General features: G+C 37.8%; 1 protein-coding gene across 1 annotated transcript in view; it reads left to right on the forward strand.

Moving 5' to 3' along the window:
• Positions 1 to 22767, forward strand: part of JMY (junction mediating and regulatory protein, p53 cofactor) — a 68606-nt gene that overhangs the window by 38572 nt on the left and 7267 nt on the right. Inside the window, exons 7-12 of the mRNA XM_008640917.2 lie at positions 3021 to 3186; positions 6469 to 6656; positions 15075 to 15161; positions 17683 to 17778; positions 19041 to 19593; positions 21175 to 21485. Of these exons, the coding sequence (XP_008639139.2) occupies positions 3021 to 3186; positions 6469 to 6656; positions 15075 to 15161; positions 17683 to 17778; positions 19041 to 19593; positions 21175 to 21482 (1398 nt within the window). The 3' untranslated portion in view covers positions 21483 to 21485. The remainder of the gene's footprint in view (positions 1 to 3020; positions 3187 to 6468; positions 6657 to 15074; positions 15162 to 17682; positions 17779 to 19040; positions 19594 to 21174; positions 21486 to 22767) is intronic.

Here is a 22767-nt window from a genome sequence, read left to right on the forward strand (position 1 = left end):
GGCAGACAGGTGTTCAGCCATCTCCAGGAGTGCAGGGCTCCATCACAGGTAACTGTGACTGGGGAAGACAAAACTCCAGCATTCCAAATGTCCCTCCCTTCCTCTTTCTTCCCCCCACTTTATATACTGGGCATGATGTCACATAGTCTGGAATATCCCTTTGGTCAGTCGGGGTCACCTGTCCTGGCCGTGTCTCTTCCCAACCTCCCATGCACTCCCATCTTCCCTGCCAGAGTGGCCATAGGAAAAGTGGAAAAGGCCTTGGCTCAGTGTAAGCCCTGCTCAGCAATAACAAAAAATCTCTATATTATCAACCCCTGTGTTCAGCACAAATCCAAAACACAGCCTCATCCAAAACCAGCACGACTGCAGAATGTTTCCCATACCATTCTCATGTTAAATTTCTTCTTGTTTCTTTCACTGTGTTAATCAGCCTGAGAGCTACTAAGAATGCAGCAAATTAGTGGTACAGATCAGGTAAAAATGCATAAGAATTGCTCTCAATTAAGAAGAGAAATTTTTAACAGAATATGCTGAAATATGCCCAAAAGTGATGATACTGTTTTGAATTATTAGTATCTTACATGAAGTTTTAACATAAATCGTTGAAATTCAGGGTCTTCATTTTACTTTTTCATGAGGTGCTATTATGTATCTAGGATATCTGCCCATGATGCTAATTTCCAACTTCTGTTGCACCTGAAAGTTGAATGTAGTGGTGGTGTACCCCTAAAACAGAACAGATAACTAACAGCATCTGTATTCTGTATGTAGGGCTAAGGTACAGTTGCCAAGTCCTTTATCAGGCAGACACCAGTGCAAGCGAATAAAATACTCAGCTGCTATAACTTGGTGAGCTGGTACTTCTGAAGATGATCTCTGTGTGTCTTTATGTCTTAATATTTAAGTTTTTATATAGACTGTGGATTTAAATTTGGGAACATCTGTTTTTAAGAAAAAGATTGCGAAGGTTTGCGTCAATTCCACAGTTTACGGAAAAAGGGAAGTTCTTAGGTGTGGTCAAGTTTGAATGACATTACCTTAATTTAAAAAGCAAACAAACATTTCCCACACTCACTTCCCTCACCCCCAAACCCACCAAATTTTGCTGCATTTTTACAGTGAGGAAATCCTTGAAAAATGCCAAACCCCTTGAAAAATGCCAATATCCTGCCTGAACAATGACCATTATCCCTCTTATATGGAAAAAATGAAGAATTCTAGAGAACTTTTGTCTTGAAAAGTAGCCTCTAATTCACTCCAAATATACCATCATTATGTCATTTACTGTTCTGGTCAAATTAGTAACTTAATATGGATGCAGAGTAATAAAGCTGCGTAACAAGACATTTTTGTGTAACACTGGACTCTAAAATATACATGATACATTAATGATTTTAAGGTTTATGGTGTTCCCTTAAGGACTTACTGAGCTTTTCAGACTAATAGTTGATATACAAAAGATGCATACAGGAAGTACAAAATATAGCAGAAGAAACTTAAAATAGAGGTTACGAGAATTGATTCACAGGTCTTCTGTCTAGCAGTCTTATATGGAAATAAGTATACTATACAGAACTACTTGTGTTTAACTGAGCTGTGAAATCCCTATCAATAGATAATGATGCAGGTGCTGAAAGCATACATGCTTGAAAAAAAAAAAGGATAGGACAAATTTATTAATTAAGTCCAGTAAGTCTGTTTTGTATAAAAGGCAGCACTGTGGTTTAAGTTGTACTGCAAGTTGTGCTAGAGGCTTGTGAAGCATTTGGGGAAGGTATTGCTGCACTGCCTGCTATGTGCTATGTTTCATCTACCTGGATTTTTGCAGTTAACATTTTCCAGAAACAGGGTATTGAGTAAAATGGATTGGTTTAATTCAGTACAGCTACTTTTCTAGTTTAGTATAGTCATATTTAACTACGTGTGACAAGTAAAACTCAAGGAACCTATGTGTGGCTCTTCATTACAGACTCAGATTTGCAACTTGAAGATAATACCATAATGTAGAGGACATACTAGCAAATACTTTTTAAATGTATAGTTGACTAGGTCCTGTATTTTTGCTTGATAGACATCCTTTTTTAGTGATTGACTGACTGTAATATGAAACTGGAGGTTTCTTCTGAATAGTAAGGTAGACAGATCACAAATCTCCATTAAAATTTACCAGTACTTTCATCCATTATCTGAGAGAAACTATCAGATACACATACTTTGAGCAGTTAGAGAATTTGAATGTAGCCCTAACTCTTCTGCATGTAGTTTGTGGAGGTGCATGAATTCCCTCCAAACTGAGAGCGCACATAAGATCCCCTTACCTGTTTCTGTTTCTTAAATATAGTCTGAATGGCTGACTGTATTGAGCAGATAAATCTTGTTTGACTGAATGAAAGAGAATGGTTGCACTTCGCTTCGGTTGTTTGTCACTCTTTTATTCAAACATGTAATAAAAATGAGTACTGAAATAAGTATTTTAATCTGTGTATTTATTCTCCTGTGAAGGACTCCAGAAAGAACAGAACAACTAAGTTGTCATTACAAGAGGATAAGTGCATGTATTTATCCCTGTTTTCACATCCTTTCACGTTTTTTCCTCAGTTCTGCTGTAATAAGTTTTAACTGCAGCTTTCTAGATGCCTACTTTTAGACTTCTGGGATTGAAGATAGGAGAATTCTAATTTCATTATGTACCTTGAGAGAATAAAGTAATAGAGTAAAAGAGTGTGAGAGATGTTTCACATTATGCACGGTATGACTTGACACTTGACAGTCGCAAAGTGTAATTCAGTGCCATGGATTTGTTTCAATGCCACGTAGAAAAAAATGTCAGATACTAAAGGCATCTTAGTGTGTGGCTGATCAGAACCTATCTTATGGACTTGTTGTGTTCAATTGTTACATTTACTGTACCAGACAGTATCTAACTGTAATCATAAAATCTGTGGTTTTGTGCTCATCATTATCATGGAGTTGTATGGTGTTTGTTTGTTTGTTTGTTGTTTTCTCTTTTTATTTAGATGCAGAGCCTGAAAGGTGGTACAGAAGCCTTAGCCCATTTGGACCACTTAGAAGCTGATTACTATGACCTACAGCTTCAGTTATATGAAGTGCAGTTCGAGATCTTGAAATGTGAAGAGCTGCTGCTGACAGCACAGCTTGAAAGCATCAGAAGATTGATGTCAGGTGCTTTCTTTATTTCAATTAATACATAATCCGTGAAAGATAATTTTCTTCCCAAGAGTCCAGTGAAGCCTGTGGGAATGAAATGAGAACAGATTCTTTGCTGTGTGAAGAGCTGCAAAAGTACAGTTAAATTAGAATTTACACCTGTTCATAAGGCATATACATACACATACAGAAGTTTGGTTATGGTTCTTATTGCCTGTATTTGGAAGTTTGCATGTAAGATACTCAAACTATATAAGTTTTGAAGGGCTAAGATTGGAGAGAAGGAAATGTCTTAATTGCGGAACTTGTCTGACTAAAACTACGTGTTGATATTACTCATTTCTTGAAAGTGATTGGTTTTCAAAAGCTATCTGCAAATTGGATTCCTTCTGCTAAACTTTGAAGCTCGTATTGTTATTTCAGATTCAGAGCAGCAATGCAAACCTTATGCTTCCAGAACCGACTATCCTACTATACCTCATGTACTTAGAAACTGTGGAAACGGTACACATAAATCATACAGCATTTTTTAATCCAATTCTATCCTTTACCCTTCCATCTTTAATGTTTGTATTTACGCAAGCTTTGTTTTACTGTTTCAGTGTGTAGGCCTTGCATAACAAATTTTGCTATGGATAGAAAATTCTCCTAAGGGAGATTTGAAGCTTGATTGTATTTTGAGTTGGCTCTGGAAAAGGAGAAAACATAGGTATCACAGATTCGTCTCACTGTAACATGAATCTCTGCCTTTATGGCTTGGTGATGGAAACAACTGTACTAGTATGTATGGAACATAAAGATTTGGAACTTTGTAAATGACTGACAGAAATGCAGCAGCTTTGACTGGGTGCTTCTGTGGAGAAGTGTTGGTGATTTTGAGGTAGATAGATTTTGTGCTTGGGAAATCAGACGTGTAGTTTTGGTACTGAAGACATGGTATGGTCTGCTTAGCTACAAACTGAAAGAAATCCTCTGAATGGGAGACCAAGAAGAAATGTATATCAAAATCCTTTGGTGTAGTGATAGTAAAACCTCTGGGCTGTCAGAGACTAAGGTGTAAAAACGTCATAGGTCATTATGACTTGTCATTAATGTTTTCTCCAGAAATCTCAAAAAACATCAACCCACAACCTAATCCAAAATAAAACCCTTCAGTCAGCTAAACCATCACCCCGTTCTTCCCTCATGGCAACAAAACAGTTCATTGTTCTGGCTTCCTTTGCTGTTTTAAACTTGTAAGATGTTGTTTAATAATAAATCCAAAACTATCCCATAGGACAGAAAATGAAAAATATAGTTCCTAAATGTGAGGGACTTGTTCAAAGCATGAAACTACCTTCTCAGGCTTTACTTAGGTGGATAGAACAATTAATGTGAAAAACAATGTGATGCGGAAGTGACTACATATGTTCCAGACTATTCAGCACCAAATCTGAATTCAAGCATCTAAAACATTTAGTGATCTTTTAATATGTGTTGTTTCATATGATGTCACAAGAAAAGCATGGTCTGTTATACTTTCTTTTTAAAGTGTACTGATAGTTACGTAACAGACTTTTGATTTTGCACGTCTTTATGATTTGAGATTTGTGTGTGTAAGCCTAGTAGGTACTGTTGCTTTTCTTTCTTTAGTCTTTGACTGTCTTGGTTCTGCAGAGGTAGCTCAGAGAGTTCTCAACGCATGATCTGAGTTGCCTGCACTGGGTTGTGACCTAGAAGAACATCTTTGCAAATTCAGCAAAGGATCTGAAAAGGATCAAGTGATAATAGATCGCCATATTATGAGCAACACTAGTGTTTTTTCACTGTCATTAAGCAAATACCTGCATTGAAGTTCCCAGAACATAATTGTATTAGGTTAGAATTTACAAGGGTTTTATCTTATTCATAAAAAGTACTAGTACATTCTTGTTAAAATGGTTTTGTGGTGGATGAACTCGTAGATTTCTGTCTTCAACTTTGCATGAAAGTCTTCTAAAGCAAAATTCACATGTAAATTCTCCCATTTTATAACTCTGTAGTAAAATATAATTGTTAGCCATGAGTCTTCTTCTTACTCAGTGATATCTCAAAGGGAGTTCTAGTGGCTTGGCAGTTTTTACATATTGATGAAGCTTTACAATGTTTTTATTTTTTAAACCGAGCACTGAAATAAAGAAACTGTGGTTTTTATTAGCTTTTATTTTGAGGTGAATGTCTTGCTGTGCTTTCTTGTCTGGTTCTGCCATGAGTTCTACTGAGCTAAAATTAGCATGGCAATCAGAATTTTGGCTGCAGCAGAGACTGTACACACATATAACATGAAGTGACAACAGCTTTTAAAATGGACTGTGTACTGAGGAAAACCCTGTGCTTGTCCCCAAATAATCAAGCAGCTGAAGTAGGAGCAATTACAGTCTTTCTGAAAGTAGTTGATAAAATTGAAGAAAGTTTGGTGGAATAGATACTTGATAGACATGCCAGTTGCATCTGCCTGTTTCAGACAGCAGTAATGCATTTCCCTCTTGGTGTATTACAAATTTATCCTACTTTCTATGCCAGTGGAATAAAGAACAAGAGGTCTTTGCTGCTTCTTCATCCCAACATTCTTCAAGGATTTATAATCACCACTGTTTCCTTCTTGGCAAGAGATGAGAAGGCAGCATTCAAAGATGAGCTCAGTGTTATTCCAAATGCTTCACTCAGGAAGCTAAAAATCATGAGTGTTGATAAAACTATTAGTAATTACCTCCTTTTCAGGCCTGTAATGCTTTGAAGGATTGCCTTGAAGTTTCCCTCCCTCCCTCCCAGGAGCAGTGACTGGGACATCAAAAACCTATGAGAGGGTTTTTGGTGTCCTGTTGCCTGATTCTCCTTACATGAAATTACCAGCTGGTGGTAACAGAAGAATCCCATGCCAAAGACTTCAGATAGTCTTGTCTATCCTGAACTTCATGCTGAAGACCGGAAAAAATTGGTACACACTGTGGGTCCCTTGTGAGACCCAAAAACGTGCATGGGCATTGTGTTAAAATTACACTACACATAATACATTTAGAATTGCATTTGTGTTTTAATACTCTGAGCTTGCCTGAATAGCAGGCTGAGCTTCATTGGAATTAATTTCTGTTCCTCATACAGACTTCGAAGCCGTATAGTACCTTACTGTTTAATGCTTTTCCTCTGACCTTTTGATTTTTGGTAGTCCTCTGAAAGGGCTGTGGCATTAAATCTTGGAACTCAGTGGGAGGAAAACAAAATGTTAATCAAATACGAACTAATGATTCGATTTTTTCATTGCTGACATCTTTAAAACAGAGAAGAGAGATGAAGTGGTGTATTATGACACTTATGAAAGTATGGAAGCCATGCTTGAAAAAGAGGATATGGCAACATCTGTACACTTGCAAAAAGAGGAGCTGCAAAAGTTACAACAGAAAATCCGCCAGCTGGAAGCAAGGCGTGGACGTATTTCAGCCAAGAAAGCCTACCTCAGAAATAAGAAGGTACTGTTTAATTGCCTTTATTTTGGACATAATTAGCAAATTTAATAAAACTTCAGAAGGTTTCCTTTCAGATACTAGTTTCCCAGAATTTTTGTGGGTTATATTTATTGTTTGCTAAAAGTTGTTTTGCAGAATACTAAATACAATAGCATGTATCATTAAATTGATACATTTAAGAATCTGTTTACCTTTCTTCTAGCTTTAAAGGAACCTTTAATTACTTTGAAGTCAACAAACAAACTTATTTCTATTAACTAATCAGAATACTTTAATGTGGGAAGTACATGCTAGAATGAATGTTTTTACAGAGAGTAGTTCTGTGTATATTTGCAGAAGAGAATTTTCAAGCGTGTTTTCTCACTAGTGAGTTCTATTTTCATTCTCTTACCCCATCCTTTTAAACTTATGTCACATGTTGTTGATACTCTGTATTTGGCAGATCTGTATGAAATCTAGTCTATATTCTTAATTTGTAATTCTAGGTGTGCTATTTAGGTATTTGAGAGACCATTGTAATACTTGTTAGAAAATAGGTTCCACCCCACACTATGTACTATATGGCTGTGCAGAAATGTCAGTTGAGGCCTCATTCTGGGTTAGGATCAGTGGTCGATTTGGTTGTGTGTTCCCAGTCATGTCCCTTTATGTGAAAGATGACCCTTTCACGTAAGGAGTTCTAGCAGATTCACGGTAAACCCTTCAGGTCTTGCCTCCATAATTAATATATATGTTTCTATACCTAAATCTGAAGCGTAACAGAGCAAATGGAAAGTTGTTGATACATTTTATATATTGGATTTTTTATATTTTGTCAGCCACTGCCTGGTCTCTGGTTAACCCAATATGGAGAAGGCTGCAAACGAACTATTAGAAGAAAGGTGTCCTGTTAGCCAATTATGTGAAGTAGCTTGCTTAGCCATTGTGTTTGTTTTATATGAATTCATAAAGAGAAGAAGTATCAGGAGCCTGGACCTGTTAGTATTTTAAGTAAGAGAACCATCTGTCATGTTTTGCTGATTTACACAGGCTACATTATAATAGGATATTTTCTCCTGAATATGAAAAGAAACTGCTGGCACCTTACAAAGTAGACAAACCTGTTTGAAAGCGACAGCCTGGTTGCTGTTCTTTGCTTAACTTACTGGAGTTAACAGGTCAAGAAGAAACCCTGAAGCAGGAGTAGAGATTTTTTAGCATGTCTATTATTTGTTCAATGAGTTAGTCATCTTCAGTGGCTCATTTGTTTCAAGGTTATGCTATGATAGGATACCTTGTTTAAGGTGAAGGAGTTGGTTTTGGCTGTAGCAGGAGTAGCAGCATGCCTGGTTGTGCGCTGTGACAAGGTACAGAGCTGGGTATGGTAGCACTGCTTGTCTGTGTCTGCATGCAGGAGTGATGTACTTACATCTTCTCAACATTGTGCTGGGACAGCTGTGGCTATACTGTTTTCATGACCTGAGACAGTGTGTCCACGTGGAACTAGGATATCACATCACTCTCAGAACCAGTTCCAGCTGTCTTACTTCTTTGCTGAGCATAGCATTCTCTGCAGTTGGGTGCTGCAGGGAGATACTTAGCTTTCAGCTTTTAGAAAAATCAGAGTAGAACAATGTGTGTTTAAACCTGCAGGGGAAAATCAATGATCTTTACTTAAACAAAAATAAAGGGCAGAATCTGTTGTTGTGTGCTGTTGTGTGGCACTTACTGGGCAGAAAAGAATATGGCCGTTTTGTAGCTTCTCTTCTTACTGCTGGGTACCATAAGTCCTACTAAGCTGACTGGCAATTACCTTAAAATCAAAACTCATATCTTTGTCTTATCTTAAGCAACCTTTGTATTTTCAATGACTCTTCTGGTGGTACTGCAAAGCATTGTTAGTGAACACTATTTAAGGTGCCTGATGTGAGTAGTTGTATTAGTGGGAGAAAAAAAAGAATTCTTGGTCTGAAGCATTTGCAGGTTAAGTCAAGCATGCAGAACTAAGATACAGATGGGGTACAAAAGACTCTAGATGGTGAGAATGAGGGCAGTGATGAAGGAATGCTTTGTGAAGAAAAGTGGCTTTTTGAGGGTGAATATGGAAAGCACATACTGTGTGGTAAATCTGTGTCTGTGTCAATTAAGAAACATTTGTTGTTGAACAGAGATGAGAGTGTACTTAATGCTTTTCAGATTGTGTTCCTGACCTTGCATGTTTCTTAAAACAGCCTTTTAAACAGGTGTTCTGTTTTGGATTGGGTTGATGAGATTTTGGTGGTGGATTGATGGGTTTTTTCCTCTTTTTTGTTGGTGGTTTTTTTGTCTTGTTTTTTTTTTTTACCTTGTCAGTTCTGTAGTTGGAAACAAAAAGCGAGGTACGGATTAAGTGGTGTATAGCACAGTCTTGAGATATATTCAGAAATTGGAGTCCTTGTTCATTAGCAAGTTTTTGGCAACTGAGGATGCCCTCAGGGAGTGTCTCCTTTCTAGCAGCAGTTATCAGGATTAAGGAAACAACAGGAAATTTTCTCTATCATCAGTTTTATTTTTTGAAAAAAGGTAATTTCATCATTCAGGTATCTGAAAATCTTTTCTGTTGAGGAGATATTACAAATTACTCTTTATAGAGTAACACAATTTGTTATTTAAACATAAACTTTAGTGACTATAGTTTTTCAGAAATTCCTTCCCTAATTTTGCAGATGATGCATCAGTTTTTCAGCGATGTTGTCAAATAATTGTACCAAGCCTTTATTTAGAAACTTTTGCTAAAGGTGTGGTGTGTTAGAAACATAACTCGACTGTGACTTAGAATAACTGAACTGGCATTTTAAAAATTCATGGTTTTACAGGGCTTGGTATCTCTTCACTGTACTACCATGAGTATAAATGCTTTATTCCCTTTTTTTTAATGCAAATAGGTTTAATGCAAATAGATGCAAATTTGCATTTATTAAGCAATCATTTCCTGATGTTCCTTTGTGTTGATGACAGTGAGATATTAAAAAATAAATTTTTAATATTAGTTTCACTTTTTTTTCCTTATTTCTATAGAGCTAGTTATATATTTTTCATGCAGGAAATTGCTGTTGTTATGCCAGTCTACCCCCTGCTGGCTGCACATTAGTAATAATTAGAATGTCATATGGAACAAGCAGCTGATTTATTAGAGAGCTAGATTTAATAGCAAAGAGTCAAGGTGAAAAAAATGGAGAGAAAGTGTCTAGAAAAATATTTGAAAAAACAGAGTTGTGATGAGATCGAATTATTTTGCACCTAGGAGGAGTATTCCTTATCACGAACAGACTGGGAGAAGCAACTGGTTGGTGAAGCTGTTTGGAGTGTGTTCATAATGTGTGCTTTCATCTAGGAAACTTCCTCACATGCTTTTGTGTTCATTTAATAGGGCACCTTTAGAATTTTGCAAGTCCACATTTTAAAGCACAGCCCGTGCCAAAATAGGTGTTAACGTTGATACAGGGACAGCTGGCATAGGATTATTGGTATTGTATTATTATTATTATTATTATTATTATTATTATTATTACAACAGCAGCAGCATAAAAGCATAACTAAACTGAATGCTTACAGTAAAATATGGTTTCTGCATGTGAAAAGCTAACCTTTTAACTGAGATGTTTTTTAAGCTGAACACAAGACTCACTGGAACTAGTTAGATATAATACTAATGCACATCTCTTTTACATACGTTACATGTTACTAGTCTTAAGTATTTTAGTTTATCCAGTGACGAAGGTTGAAATGGTTCCTCAGCTCTCCCTTTGTGTCTCTTTAATAGAAGTACAATTTGATAGTGTGAAATCAGTCAAGTGATTAAAAGAAGAATGGGCATTACTTCCTGCTGCTTCCTCAGTTCCATACAGTTGATCAATGTATTTCTTGAGGTGTGGCTCTCACTGGACATAATTTCACAGGGAGGTGGTAAAGTCATCATCCCTGGAGGTGTTTGAGGGGTGTCTGGATCTGGTGCTGGGTGATGGTCTAATGGTTACAATGGTAGTGCTGGGTGGACAGTTGGACTGAATGATCTTAAAGGTCTCTTCCAACCTTGGTGATTTTATGATAATGCTCCTGCTTCTCAGTGCTGAGAAGGAAGGACTACTTTGCATGTGCGATAGGCTGTATCATACACCCAATTATTGTGTTTGGTTTTGTTGTTTTTTGGGGTTTTTTGCCAGAGTTCATTGGTTTATATTCAACTTGTAGTTTGCCATAGTCATCCATATAATTTCCTTAATGCTGCCATCTAGGTGTTTTTTATTACATTGTTTGTTTGAAGTCACTTAATCTTGTCTACGAGCAGAACCCTGCATTTGTCCCTATGAAATTGCAACCTTTCCTTTTTTTCTTAGACCATTTCTGTAATTAGTTAAGATGATTCAGATTTCTAATCCTGTCCTGCAACATTTCAGCCCCTCCTAGTAATTTTTATTATTTCATGTCAAAGAGATCTAATTACATTGAAGTAGGTTGTTTATTAATGCAAAGTCAGCACCAAATACATTTTGGTCAGGTTTGTCCTCTTTATATACTTAAAATATCTTTCATTATTTGCATTTAACCAGAAAGGTTTGAATATTGATGCTAAAGTGAAAACATTACATAAAATTGTGCCCCCTGAGTATTTGAGGCATGTCAAAAAACCCAAACCACACTTAACTTACATTTTCTCATTATTTTATAATATTTAAAACCTAAATAGAGAGTAAACTATAAACTAGTAGTAGTATTACAGAAAGTTGTTCAGGTTCTCTATTGGTATTATGTAGCTTGCTGTGTCTTTGAAACACAGAGATGAAGTATTTTGTACTTTTGCAGCTACAAATTAAATTGATTGACTGTTCAGGATTAACTCTTATCACCAGGGGAAAAAAAACCTCCAGAAACAAACACAAAACCCAGTAGAGTTTGGCTATATATATATGTTTACCTGTTAGAGCAAGTCCAGAGTAGATCCATGAAGATGACCAGAGGGTTGGAGCACCTCTCCTATGAGGATGGGCTGGGGTTGTTCAGCCTGGAGAAGAGAAGGCTCTGGGGAGACCTCACTGCAGCCTTTCAGAACATAAAGGGAGCTTATAAAAAAGATGGAGAGTGCCTTTTGACATTGTCCTGATTTGAGACAAATTGGAGGAAAGTACCCTCTGATAGAAGGCAGGTTTCAGCTGCCCCTCCCCCACCAGATTCGGGAAGAAATTCCTTGGAGGAAAGTGAAAAAAGAGAAAACTATTTATTTAACAAGTAAAGTGCGCGCAAGCACAGGAAAAGAATAATGCTGAATAATAAAACCTCTCGCTGTGGAGAGAACCTGGTATATTTTCAGAGTCTACCAGTCTTTCAGATTTTCTGTGGGTGTGGTCTCTCTCTTCGAAGCTGGCTGTTTGGTGTGGGCCTCTCTGGGCCAACTGGTGTAGGGTCTCCCAGTGTTCTGGTATTCTTGAACAGTCCAGAAGAGAAGAAGAAGAAACTGAAGTCCCAGGGAAGCAAAGGAGTTTAACTCTCTGTCTCTCTCTTCCAAGAAAAGGAGCCAAGAGCCAGGAAAAGCAGGAAAGTGCTTGCCTCTGCTCTGCAGCAGCAGCTATCTCTGTGTCCTTGAATGCAAAACCGCTTTGAAAAGTTCACCTGACTTTTTTTCCTTCTTTCTCTCGGACCCAGTTTTAAAGGCACAGAAAGGCACAGGATTCATGTCTGGGCATCGAGCAGGTGATAGGGATACACATCATAAAGTCACCCCAAGGCAGATATGGACAGATATTTTACATGGACAAGGCAAACAGTTTTAAACCAGGAGAGATTTAAATAGCTGTTAAAAAGAAGTTCTTTAGTCCAGGGGTGGTGAGCTGCTGGCACAGGTTGCCCCAAGAAGTTGAGGATGCCCCATCCCTGGAAATGTTCAAGACCAGGTTGGATGGGGTCCTGAGCAACCTGGTTTAGTGGAAGGTTCCCTGTCTGTGGCAGGAAGGTTGGCACTAGATGAGCTTTAAGATCTCTTCCCATCTGAGCCATTCTGTGATATACCTCTGATGAAGGTGGGACAGTATTTGCACAGAAGTCTTTGCTTTTGTCAGTTACTTGTATACAGCAGCAACATTGATGGTTTTACTGTCCTGTACAGGAACACTGGCTACTTCTTTATATGATCAAAGCATGTCCATAGACAGTTTGTAGAAGAACAGCTCTTTCTGCATTTTTAAGCTTCCAAAATAATGAGGTTTTTTTTATCCCTTCCGTCCTTATTTTTCACTTTACTCCATGTCATAGGTTAGCAAGCATAGTCCTGGAAGGGACGTCCTTGCTAAGGGGTGCTTACAGTTTCCTCTGGGAACTGATAGAACCTATCAGCTCGCCAGTTTGAAAATGGACAAGTCTCTAAGCCACTTAAAGTTGTGATCACCTCTGTGATCCACATTTCAATGCGATAAGAAACATTCAACATTCCAGCTGCAAAGCTGCAAGGCCGAGGTGAGATTAACCCTTTTTATTGCTGTGAAGAGCTGAAAACCTGAGGGAAGAGAGAGAGGAGATGCTTAAAGCTGAAATTCTGTTGTGAAGCTATGATATATCAGAGTATCCTGTTGTAATTTCATGAAGATATGGGGGGTGGAGTGTTCAACTCGTGAGCAAAAGCACCTGCGCTGAGATAGGCAGATGCTGACGCAGCTGTAATTTCATGAGAAGTTTGGACAGGGAGAGATGAACCAGATGAGGACTTTTGCTCCAAATGGGAAAGGAGGAAACCTCAGTCCCTAGAGATGAACCAGATGAGGACTTTTGCTCCAAATGGGAAAGGAGGAAACCTCAGTCCCTAGAGATGAACCAGATGAGGACTTTTGCTCCAAACGGGAAAGGAGAAAACCTCAGTCCCTAGAGATGAACCAGATGAGGACTTTTGCTCCAAATGGGAAAGGAGAAAACCTCAGTTCCTAGAGATGCTCCCAGAGATAGTCCTAACGATGAAGATGATGAAGACCCTTTGCTCCCAGGGAAGGAGAAGGGCCTCTGTTTTTGTTTCTGAACGGCTCAACCTTAAAATTGTACCCCAAAAAACTTCAAGAGTGGACCCTCGAAAGCAGTTGCGGGAAAAGCTGCAAGTCGGGGGAAAGGACTCACACGCAGGCAGAGAGACTCCTCTTCCTAAATGGACTGAACAATATTTGGAAGTGGGCGGCTGTCTCGTTGTGATAATGTTTTCATAGCATGAGCAAGAAGAGACTTCTCTTTCTAAATGGACTGAACAAGGTTATTATGGAAGTGGTAAACAGACTGAACATCTTAAGGGTTGTCTTTTCACATTGTCAGTGGGAGAAGGGAGGAAGGTGGGGGGAGGAGGAGAGTTCTGAAGGTGGTATAATTTTTTTTTCTTCTTCTTTTAGGTCTGTTAATAAACTTCTTTATATTCTTTCAAGTTTGGTGCCTGTTTTGCATTTCTCCTAATTCTTATCTCACAGCAGATAAACAGTAATGCGTATTTTGGACCAAACCACTGCACTCCATCAGCTCCCTCAAGCAATGCTTTCAGTGGCAAAGCTCTTTTCTGGATCTGTCCAGAAAGTCATACTAAATGGTATCTGGGAGCCCCATCAGCTCCATGCTCTGTCTGCACTACACTCGATACTGCTAACGCTGCACCTTTTGCACAACTGTGAGATTTGTTTATGAATGTACATCTGACTTTTTTCTAGTTCTGCGTGGTGCTTGTACCAGGTCTAATTCCATTGCTCATACTCTCCAGTTCCTGGCCCTCAGTATTGTCCAATGAGGTTGGTTGTCTATCTACCTGAAGTTTGACTGTCATCCTCTTCTTTGTCAGCTGTTGTAACGTGGCCTGTTTTTTTGTTTCGTCCTAGTTTTCATTTGCTTGGGTTTTTTTTCTTTTAGCCTACTCTTATTTGCAGACAACGTAATACATTTTTGTCCTTAAACCAGATGTTAGAGATGTGAACTCAGTGTAATAAACTGAACATGATGAATTGTAACAACTTAATTCCTGTCTATGCTTGCAGATTGTACATGGAAAAGATGAACTGACACCTGTAAATGGGAAGCTGTCTATTTGCATAAACAGAAATATGTGGTGCATTTGAAGAGTTAGTTCTTTTCCATGTGTGTAAACAGATGGGGTTAAACAAGGGCTTTATGAGGTATTGACAGAGTGGTGTTTTTTGCCACTCTTGTACTAGTACTGTAGAACAGACATTCCAATGTCATTTGGATCTATTCTTTTGGTAGTTCAAAGTCGTAGATTTGGGGTTGTCTGGCTTGGTTTTTTTTCAGTTACAGTTCATTGTAAGTTAAATGAGCTTGTCTGAAATAGGCTTTGCAGTTTCTATTTTTCTAGGTGCCATTTGCTGAATATGACATTATGTAAATCTGTATTGAAATTACATGCCTTATAGGTTACATTTTATGTCCCTGCAGGAGATCTGTATTGCAAAGCATAATGAGAAGATCCAGCAGCGTCACCAGAGTGAGGAGGAGTACAAAATGCACCATACTGTTCAGCTAGTAAGTTTGAGTTTTCTGTTCTTGAGCTTAGCCTGTCAATAGCGTGGTAACCCACTCATTATACATTAATTAGGGGAGCATTTAGAGCGATAGCTCTTTCAAAAAGATGGTGGTTATCCCTGACCTTTGTACCATGGATTTCTGTGTCATAGTATGCTGGTAAGGGGAGTATATAGTTGTGTTAGGATGACATTGGAAACAAGTAAGTAGAACTGTTCTTTATGCTTGGCTGACAGTCTGAGTGGTTGCGGTTACCATGTGCGCGTAGATGATGCTGAACATCTCCGAGTACTGTGTCCGGTATGCTGATAGGAGTAAGGAAACCACACACATTTATTCTTGAATCTTAGTAAGCTTGGTTGCTGCTTTGCTTCTTTCTACTAAAGCAATTACTTGAATTATGTTGTATAAACTTGTAGTTCCAAATGTATGCTCCATGATTTTTTTCACAGCGTCATTGCAGAGAATAGGCCAACTGGTCTAACTCTTACGCTGTACCTAACAGACTTATCTTAAAGAATATTCAAATTTTGGAATAGGTCTTGGGAGCTGATAAAGTATCAATATTGAATAAAGATCACTGACAAAGATGCATTGAAATCCAAGTCTCTTTAATTCAGGCTTCAGTTAGATTAGTGAAAGTGATTCTATTTCATCCTTATACATTTTTAACATTGATACATTTGTCCAGGAAGTCAGCTGCATAATTTATTTTATGGAAAGGCTACTTGTCAAAGGCAGTATGTATTGGAATACTTTCTCAGGAATTTAAAAAAAAATTTTTTTTTCATCAGTTCTTAGAATAAGGCATAGGAAGTTACTGTGTGGGCTGTAGCCCATTTATCACTCTTTCAAATAAAACTTGACAAAGCCAGAGGACTTCCTTGCCTTTCAAGTACTGCAGAACTTTATATTATGGAGTTGCCTGATTGAATTATATAAAGAACCTTATGCTAATTTTTTGGGTTTGTGTGGGGTTTTTCTGGTAAAAATATAACTGAAAAATTCTAGTATTATGGTAGAATAGGTTTTAAGTTACTGGTTTTCATTAAGAATTTTGAAAAGATAACTCTCTTAGAAAACTTTCGAAAAGGGGAGTCCAAATTTGAAACCAAGTAAGAATTGCAATTTTACTATTTTACTTAAATGTGAAACAAATCCAAATAAACAAATCCCCCAAAACAAGCAAAAAAGCCCCTTTAGTTTGAGACTGCTTCAGGAAAAGTTTGATCTGAATGCTTATGTAACATTCAGGTACGGTGATAGAACTACTTTTCTTCTTTTCTTTATGCTTCTGTTCTAACTTCTTTGCCCATTGCTCTCTTAGAATTTTCTTTTACCACATGCTTCTTCTCTTCACCTTTTTCTGTTTTCTGTCCTTGCTATTTTTCAGACATGTTCTCCTCTTTCTCTCCCTAATGCATCTATACTTCCTTCCAAATCACAGGAGTTGGCTTTTTATGAAGGACACCAGGCCACTAGCTGACTTGTGAAAATGGCAGGCAGACACTGCTTTTGTGGTGACTGAATGAGAGTAAAAGGTTGACAAAAGTGAAAAGAATTTTTGATTATGAAGATGTGCTTTCTAAAGTAATATTAAATGCCGTGAGTCATCTTAAGAATGAAAGCTGCTGTTTCTGCTCAGGTTTTTTGCTTTGTGGTCAGCTGTTAATATCACTTTTCCTGATAGCTTCTGAACTTGCATGGAGTGAATTTCAGCTTCTGGTAATTAGCTTCCATTTCCAGTAAATTTGACTGAGGATTTAGTGTTTGTTTCAAAGGTGTAGTAACTTTGCTGAAGTTCTGTGAGAAGGATGGTTAGTTAAAGTAGATGTATGTATCCAAAGGTGTGTTTTCCATAAGGTAAAATTGCTGTACAATAAAAACCACAACTGTCCTAGGTGCAAGGAAGAGCTTCAGACATTTACTTAAGTACAATGACATAAAATCAGGCTGGATTAAGTAACAAAAGGCTCGAGTAAATACAAACCTTAAATTTACTGTTGTAAATTTAAGTGTGAAAACATTTATTTAATTTGCTCGCTGTTGGGTTTAAAACTTTGTGTTGCTGAATTCTGTGAGTTCTAGTACTTTGGAAATACTAATGTGACTTGTTTAAATGGGCAGCCTTGCAATTTGGACTGTCATTTTGTTCTTTGAATGAGGGGAAGATGGATCCTGGTTTGCCGTCTGGCTAATTTATGCAGTTTTAATTCAAGGGGGCTTCTTTCAGTATAGTGTTTTGTCACTTGTTATTTTTCGACTCTCAAAGTAACAAGTCTTCCAAGTGTTCTGTTTGAGATTGAAATATATTTTACCAAGCTTTGTGTTTCTTTGAGAAAACAAACCAGGAATTGCCTACTATTTTTTAAGGGAAAGCCAAAGTCCAAGTTTTGAAGTTATGCTTATTTGAGAAGTATCTTTTAAAGTAACTCTTCACATTTAGGAGAAGAGTTTTTTCTAATGAAGCCAAATAGAGCACTGGATGTAATATTAACATGTTTTCCATGTATTTTCTCAGAAACGAGATCAACTGCAAGATGAAGAGGAGAGAAAGAGCTCCTGGGTTAGTCAGGAACGACAGAAAACCCTGGACAGACTTCGTACATTTAAGCAGGTAACAGAAGAACAGTTGTTCTTGTCTGGCAGTTTCCTTTTCCAAAGAAACTTTCCTTCATTCCAGGACTACACTATGTGGTTAGTGATTCTCTTTCATTGTATAGTTAACTGGTCTTTGGAAAATTCACAACGAAACGTAGCATCGGTGCTTACAGATTCCTCTGGCTATTGCATTCCCAGTACCATATTCAGTTTCTATTCACCCTTACAACCTATACCTTGTGACAAGACACTTTGCAAATGTTCCTAAAAGAAGTATAACCTAAACCATACTTCTCACCAAGAGCGTTGTCACCTGACGTGACCCCCCTACCACTGATTGCTAGAATGCCTGCCAATACCTGCCCCTCCTTATTACAATGGAGCCATCAGAAAATGCATAGAAGGTGGAATGAAGGGGAGAGAATAAGGAAAGGGCTGAAAGTGCAAGAAAACAGAGACTCTATTTATTGGTGAAGAATTTTTGTTGGAATACATTAAAAAAACAAAGGTATGAGAAGTTTCTTTGCTGGAAAGTTGTCTTCTTCAGCAGTACACTCTTCATGTCCTTACTGTTTGCAAGGCTCTTGAATTCCATAACTTCTGTAAAATGAAGCAAATTTACTTATTTTAACCAGCAACTCTTCATGAGCTGACTTTTTCTATTAACTTACTAATATTGTTACATGTTACTGCTTTAGGCCTACCACAATTGTGCAAAATGTATTAGACCTGTCTTTCAGAAGCAGGTTAATTTTTTGCTTTAAAAAGGCTGTGGATGAAACTAATATGAAAAGATTGACAATAAGGCAGCAAATTTAAGAAGTGAATTAAGTCTGAAAACCTTTGATGTCCTCAATATACACCTTTTCAAACAGTATGATTCACATACAAGGCCAGTGTATTAAGTCAGAGAGCCTCCGACTGGTCTGCACTTGCAGAGGGAGCCATTGACCAGTTTTAGAAGAGGAAAGCAAGAGGGAATTTTGAATTTTAGTTTCCAGAAAAAAACCAGTTTTGAATGTGCAATCTGATTCTTAGTGAAATCCTAATTCTAACCCATGTGTATCACTGACTAGACTAATCATACTGAAACTGTGGCTTAAATAAGAATAAAAACTAAGAATATGAATAACTTTTTCATAATGGTGGGGATATCTTTGTTTTGGTTTTACGTACAGAGCAAAAATGAAAGTTGTCTGTCAGAAATGACAGGTATGTGAAATCTAAAATAGTTCATTGCACGTGCTTACCTAATTGTCAATACCTTATTCACTTTAGCGGTACCCTGGGCAAGTAATTCTTAAATCAACCAGACTACGGCTGGCTCATGCAAGAAGAAAATGTGCAGCCAGCTCAGTGCCCTGTGTTGAGCAGCCTCAATCTTTGCCAGCAACCATACAAATCCAAGAGAAGGGTGAAGAGGTGGAATTGGAAAAAGCAGTTCAGCCCTTGCAAGTGCAGGAATCCACAAGCCTGAAACAACTTCAGGATGTCTCCTTGCCTCCTAATGGTGTTACCTCTGAGCTGCCCCATGTTAGCACTTCTCCGCTCACCAGTGACGACCTTCAGCCAGAGACTGCTACGGGAGTACAGCTTCCACCCACTTTGCCTCCACCACCTCCACCTCCGCCTCCACCTTTGCCCTCCAAGGAAGATGCCACCAAACCCTTACAGAAAAGTGACAGCTTTGTTAAACGTCAGAGTGTGGAGAAGGGAGTCCAGCACTCTTCTGGTGTCCCACCAGCACATCTGTTTGATAGCAGTCAGCTAGTCAGTGCCAAGAAGAAGCTTAAGAAGACCGGTGATCTAGAGGGTTTACAGAGGAGGAGAGGTAATGTTTTAATTTCTGCATATTTAATTTAAAATTTATTGCTATTAATCTAAAAATGGTAATGTGCATCAGTTGTCTTTAGAATTGCTCTGTAGGAAAGTGTATGCTGTACTTAATTTATTATTAATGGGAAAGTTGTTAAATCTGTTTAGCTGACAGATGCTGACAATTTGAAGACTAGGGCTTTTACGACAGTGTGTAGCATACTTGTTCAGTGGGAAACCACTTGTGAAACTGGCTCTACACTGTACCATGTTAGACTAGACAGAAAATGGATCTAAATGCTGTTTAAAAGAATATTTACATTTGCCAGCCCTGCAAATATTCAATGCTTCACCTGAGGATGTAGTGTTTCATTTAATAACAGAACAACAATAATTTTTATGTAGTCCTATTGTTTATTTTACTGATTCACATTTTATCTTGCAATTTTTTATGAAACACCTATTGTCTGTGCAGTTTTATATACATCATTATATGGCAAATAGAAATTCAGATTAATCATCTCTCTTAAGAATATTGTTAATGTCTGCAGCAGCACTCTGCCTGCTGTTTCACATCCCCTGAGATGTTCCAAGGTTCTAAGTGGCTTCAGAAATTTGTTTCTGTATGACAGACAGGTGCTTTATAGTCCTTCCTTCCTCCTTCAAATGTGCAATCCTGTATTCTTTTGTATCTCTCTTTTCCTTGGGTCTGTTCTGTCTGGGCTCTTAGTGGGATGGACAAAGCCTGTTCATGAATGCAAAAAAGGTTTTGAGAAACATATTCTACAATGTACAAAAAAGAGCTGGAGATGGATATGTATTGAATGACAAGTGCTGCGCAAATTATGTGCTATTGTATGCGAGGTGTTTAAACCATTGTACTTTATTATAATGCATTCTCTGGGATGATAATCTGGCCCACTCGTGGCTCTTCAAAGAGCCAAAGCCTGGTTTTTATTTCTGCAGAAAAACTAGTTTCAAAATTTGTGATAAAGGAAGGATTTTCCATAAAGAACTATCCCTGACTTCTTCGTTTTCATTAATTGTAATGGAAGAGAATTTTTGTAACTGTGCTGGGACTAGATGCTAGGAAATACATGAACCCAGAGAAACATGCTCTTGCAATTGACTATATTGCTATTTCCCTCACTGGCATGTAGAAATAGTCATGCAGTAGGTAAAATTAGCCATAAAATACAAGTGGTAAGAATGGATTGCACTGTCCAATACCTAAGATATGTACTCATTACCTGAGTTTTAAGTAAAAAGATAATGCAATAAACACTTCCATTATGTTGCATTCCTTGCAGCTTATTTGATTTTCCTGACTGCAAACAGAAAGGCCATATTGCTCAAAAACTTTTACTTCCAGACAGGAAGTTGTTACAAAAATTACAATTGTCTGTATAAATCAGTTTTGACCGGGCAATAAGGAAGATTATTCAGAGGCTGAAACAGTATTGGAGCTACCATTATACTTATGGTATGGGACTATCACATTAAAAGTATGCAGGTATTTTTTGGTCTGTAGGAAATAAAAATTAAGACTGATAAAATTTAGTGAAAATAATACTGAAGGTCTTTTGATTTACTGCAGTGAGTTCCCCGATGGATGAAGTGCTGGCTTCCTTGAAACGTGGCAGCTTTCACTTAAGAAAAGTTGAGCAGAGGAGTCTCCCTCCTTTTCCTGATGAAGATGATAGCAATAACATCTTGGCACAGATCAGGAAAGGGGTGAAACTGAAGAAAGTGCAGAAAGGTGTTTTGAGAGAATCCTTTACAATTCTGCCTGATACTGACCCTCTGACAAGGAGCATCCATGAGGCATTGCGAAGGATTAAGGAAGCATCACCTGAGTCAGAGGATGAAGAGGAGAGTTTGCCTTGCACAGACTGGGAAAACTAACCTGTAATTAAGCTACATTTAAAGAAAATATTTCTGCAACAGTTTTTTTATAATGGTAGCAGCTAAGTCTCAGGTTGTGCATTGTAGGAGACTTAGTAAAGAATTTAAGGTTTATAATAAGGAGAACTTTTTTAGACAGTATGTTAGCCTTTTACTGTTCCAGTACTTCTGCTGACTATTGACAGGACTGCTTCTGAGAAAAGCTCTATTTTATTGAGTAAATTTGAAGGGACAGTTCCCAGTTTACCAAAAAACTTTTAAAAGAACCACAATCACTCTTGGATGAACCGTATACTTACTTTCTAATTATTTCTAGCCTTTTAAAAATTGGGCATGTCTATCATTTCAGACTGAATAACTTTTAAGTGAAGGACAGTTAGGTTTGAATACTGAACACGTAGAAATCTCATGGATTACCCTGTGTGGCTGACTTTGTAACAGCTTGGTTTCAGTCTCTAAAATCTCTGACTTAATTAAATTTCCAGGCTATAAACAGTAAATATACAAATACAATTTATACTTCTGCTATTCATATGAATTCCATGAACTTGGCTTAATACTAAGCCACAGTGCCTGAAAGTGCAGACATCAGACTTCAGCAGATGAAGTTAATGATTTCAAAACGAACCAAAAATTGGCAAGAGACCAGTTTTCAAAACAATTGCTGCATGAGTAGCACAAAGATTTGTTACTGCAGCAGCAGCATAGAGCACTTCTTTGTGGTGGTTCTCTTCTGTTACTGGCACGTGAATGAACTTGAGTATCAATGAAGGTTCCCACTAAACCTAAAATTTGAGAAACCAGAAGTATGACAATCTGTCAAGAAATTATTCCTCTGGTTAGACGGGCTGTTTCAACAGAATGGGAGACAAATACTTGTAATCCTTGCAACACAGTTAGGGGTAGAAAGAAGATAACCTTTTTGAATGTTCACAATCCAGCATTTCCACTGGTTAGTTGTTACCATAGCTGGAGAGTGACTGTTGGTAAAGTGCTACAGCTGTTTAAAAACTGGTTCTGACTTAGCACATCATCTGCTGAATATTCTTGTGATTATGAAATACTATCTCAAGCTGTTCTATTGGTATGGTATTTTCAAATGATAATATTTAAAATTTTTGAAAAGGAAAATAAATGTTGGCATTATTTCCTCATGAACTAGCCATTGGCCACCCTAATGATTTCACACTGTTTAATTATGGCTTGCTCCTTCTATTCCATACCAAATGTACTGCTAGTTTTGGAGTTGAAACTCCAGGAGTGGAGATGTGCTTAACTCCTGCTG

The sequence above is a fragment of the Corvus brachyrhynchos genome, unplaced genomic scaffold (genome assembly GCF_000691975.1).
Source record: "Corvus brachyrhynchos isolate BGI_N302 unplaced genomic scaffold, ASM69197v1 scaffold8, whole genome shotgun sequence".
NCBI lineage: Eukaryota > Metazoa > Chordata > Aves > Passeriformes > Corvidae > Corvus > Corvus brachyrhynchos.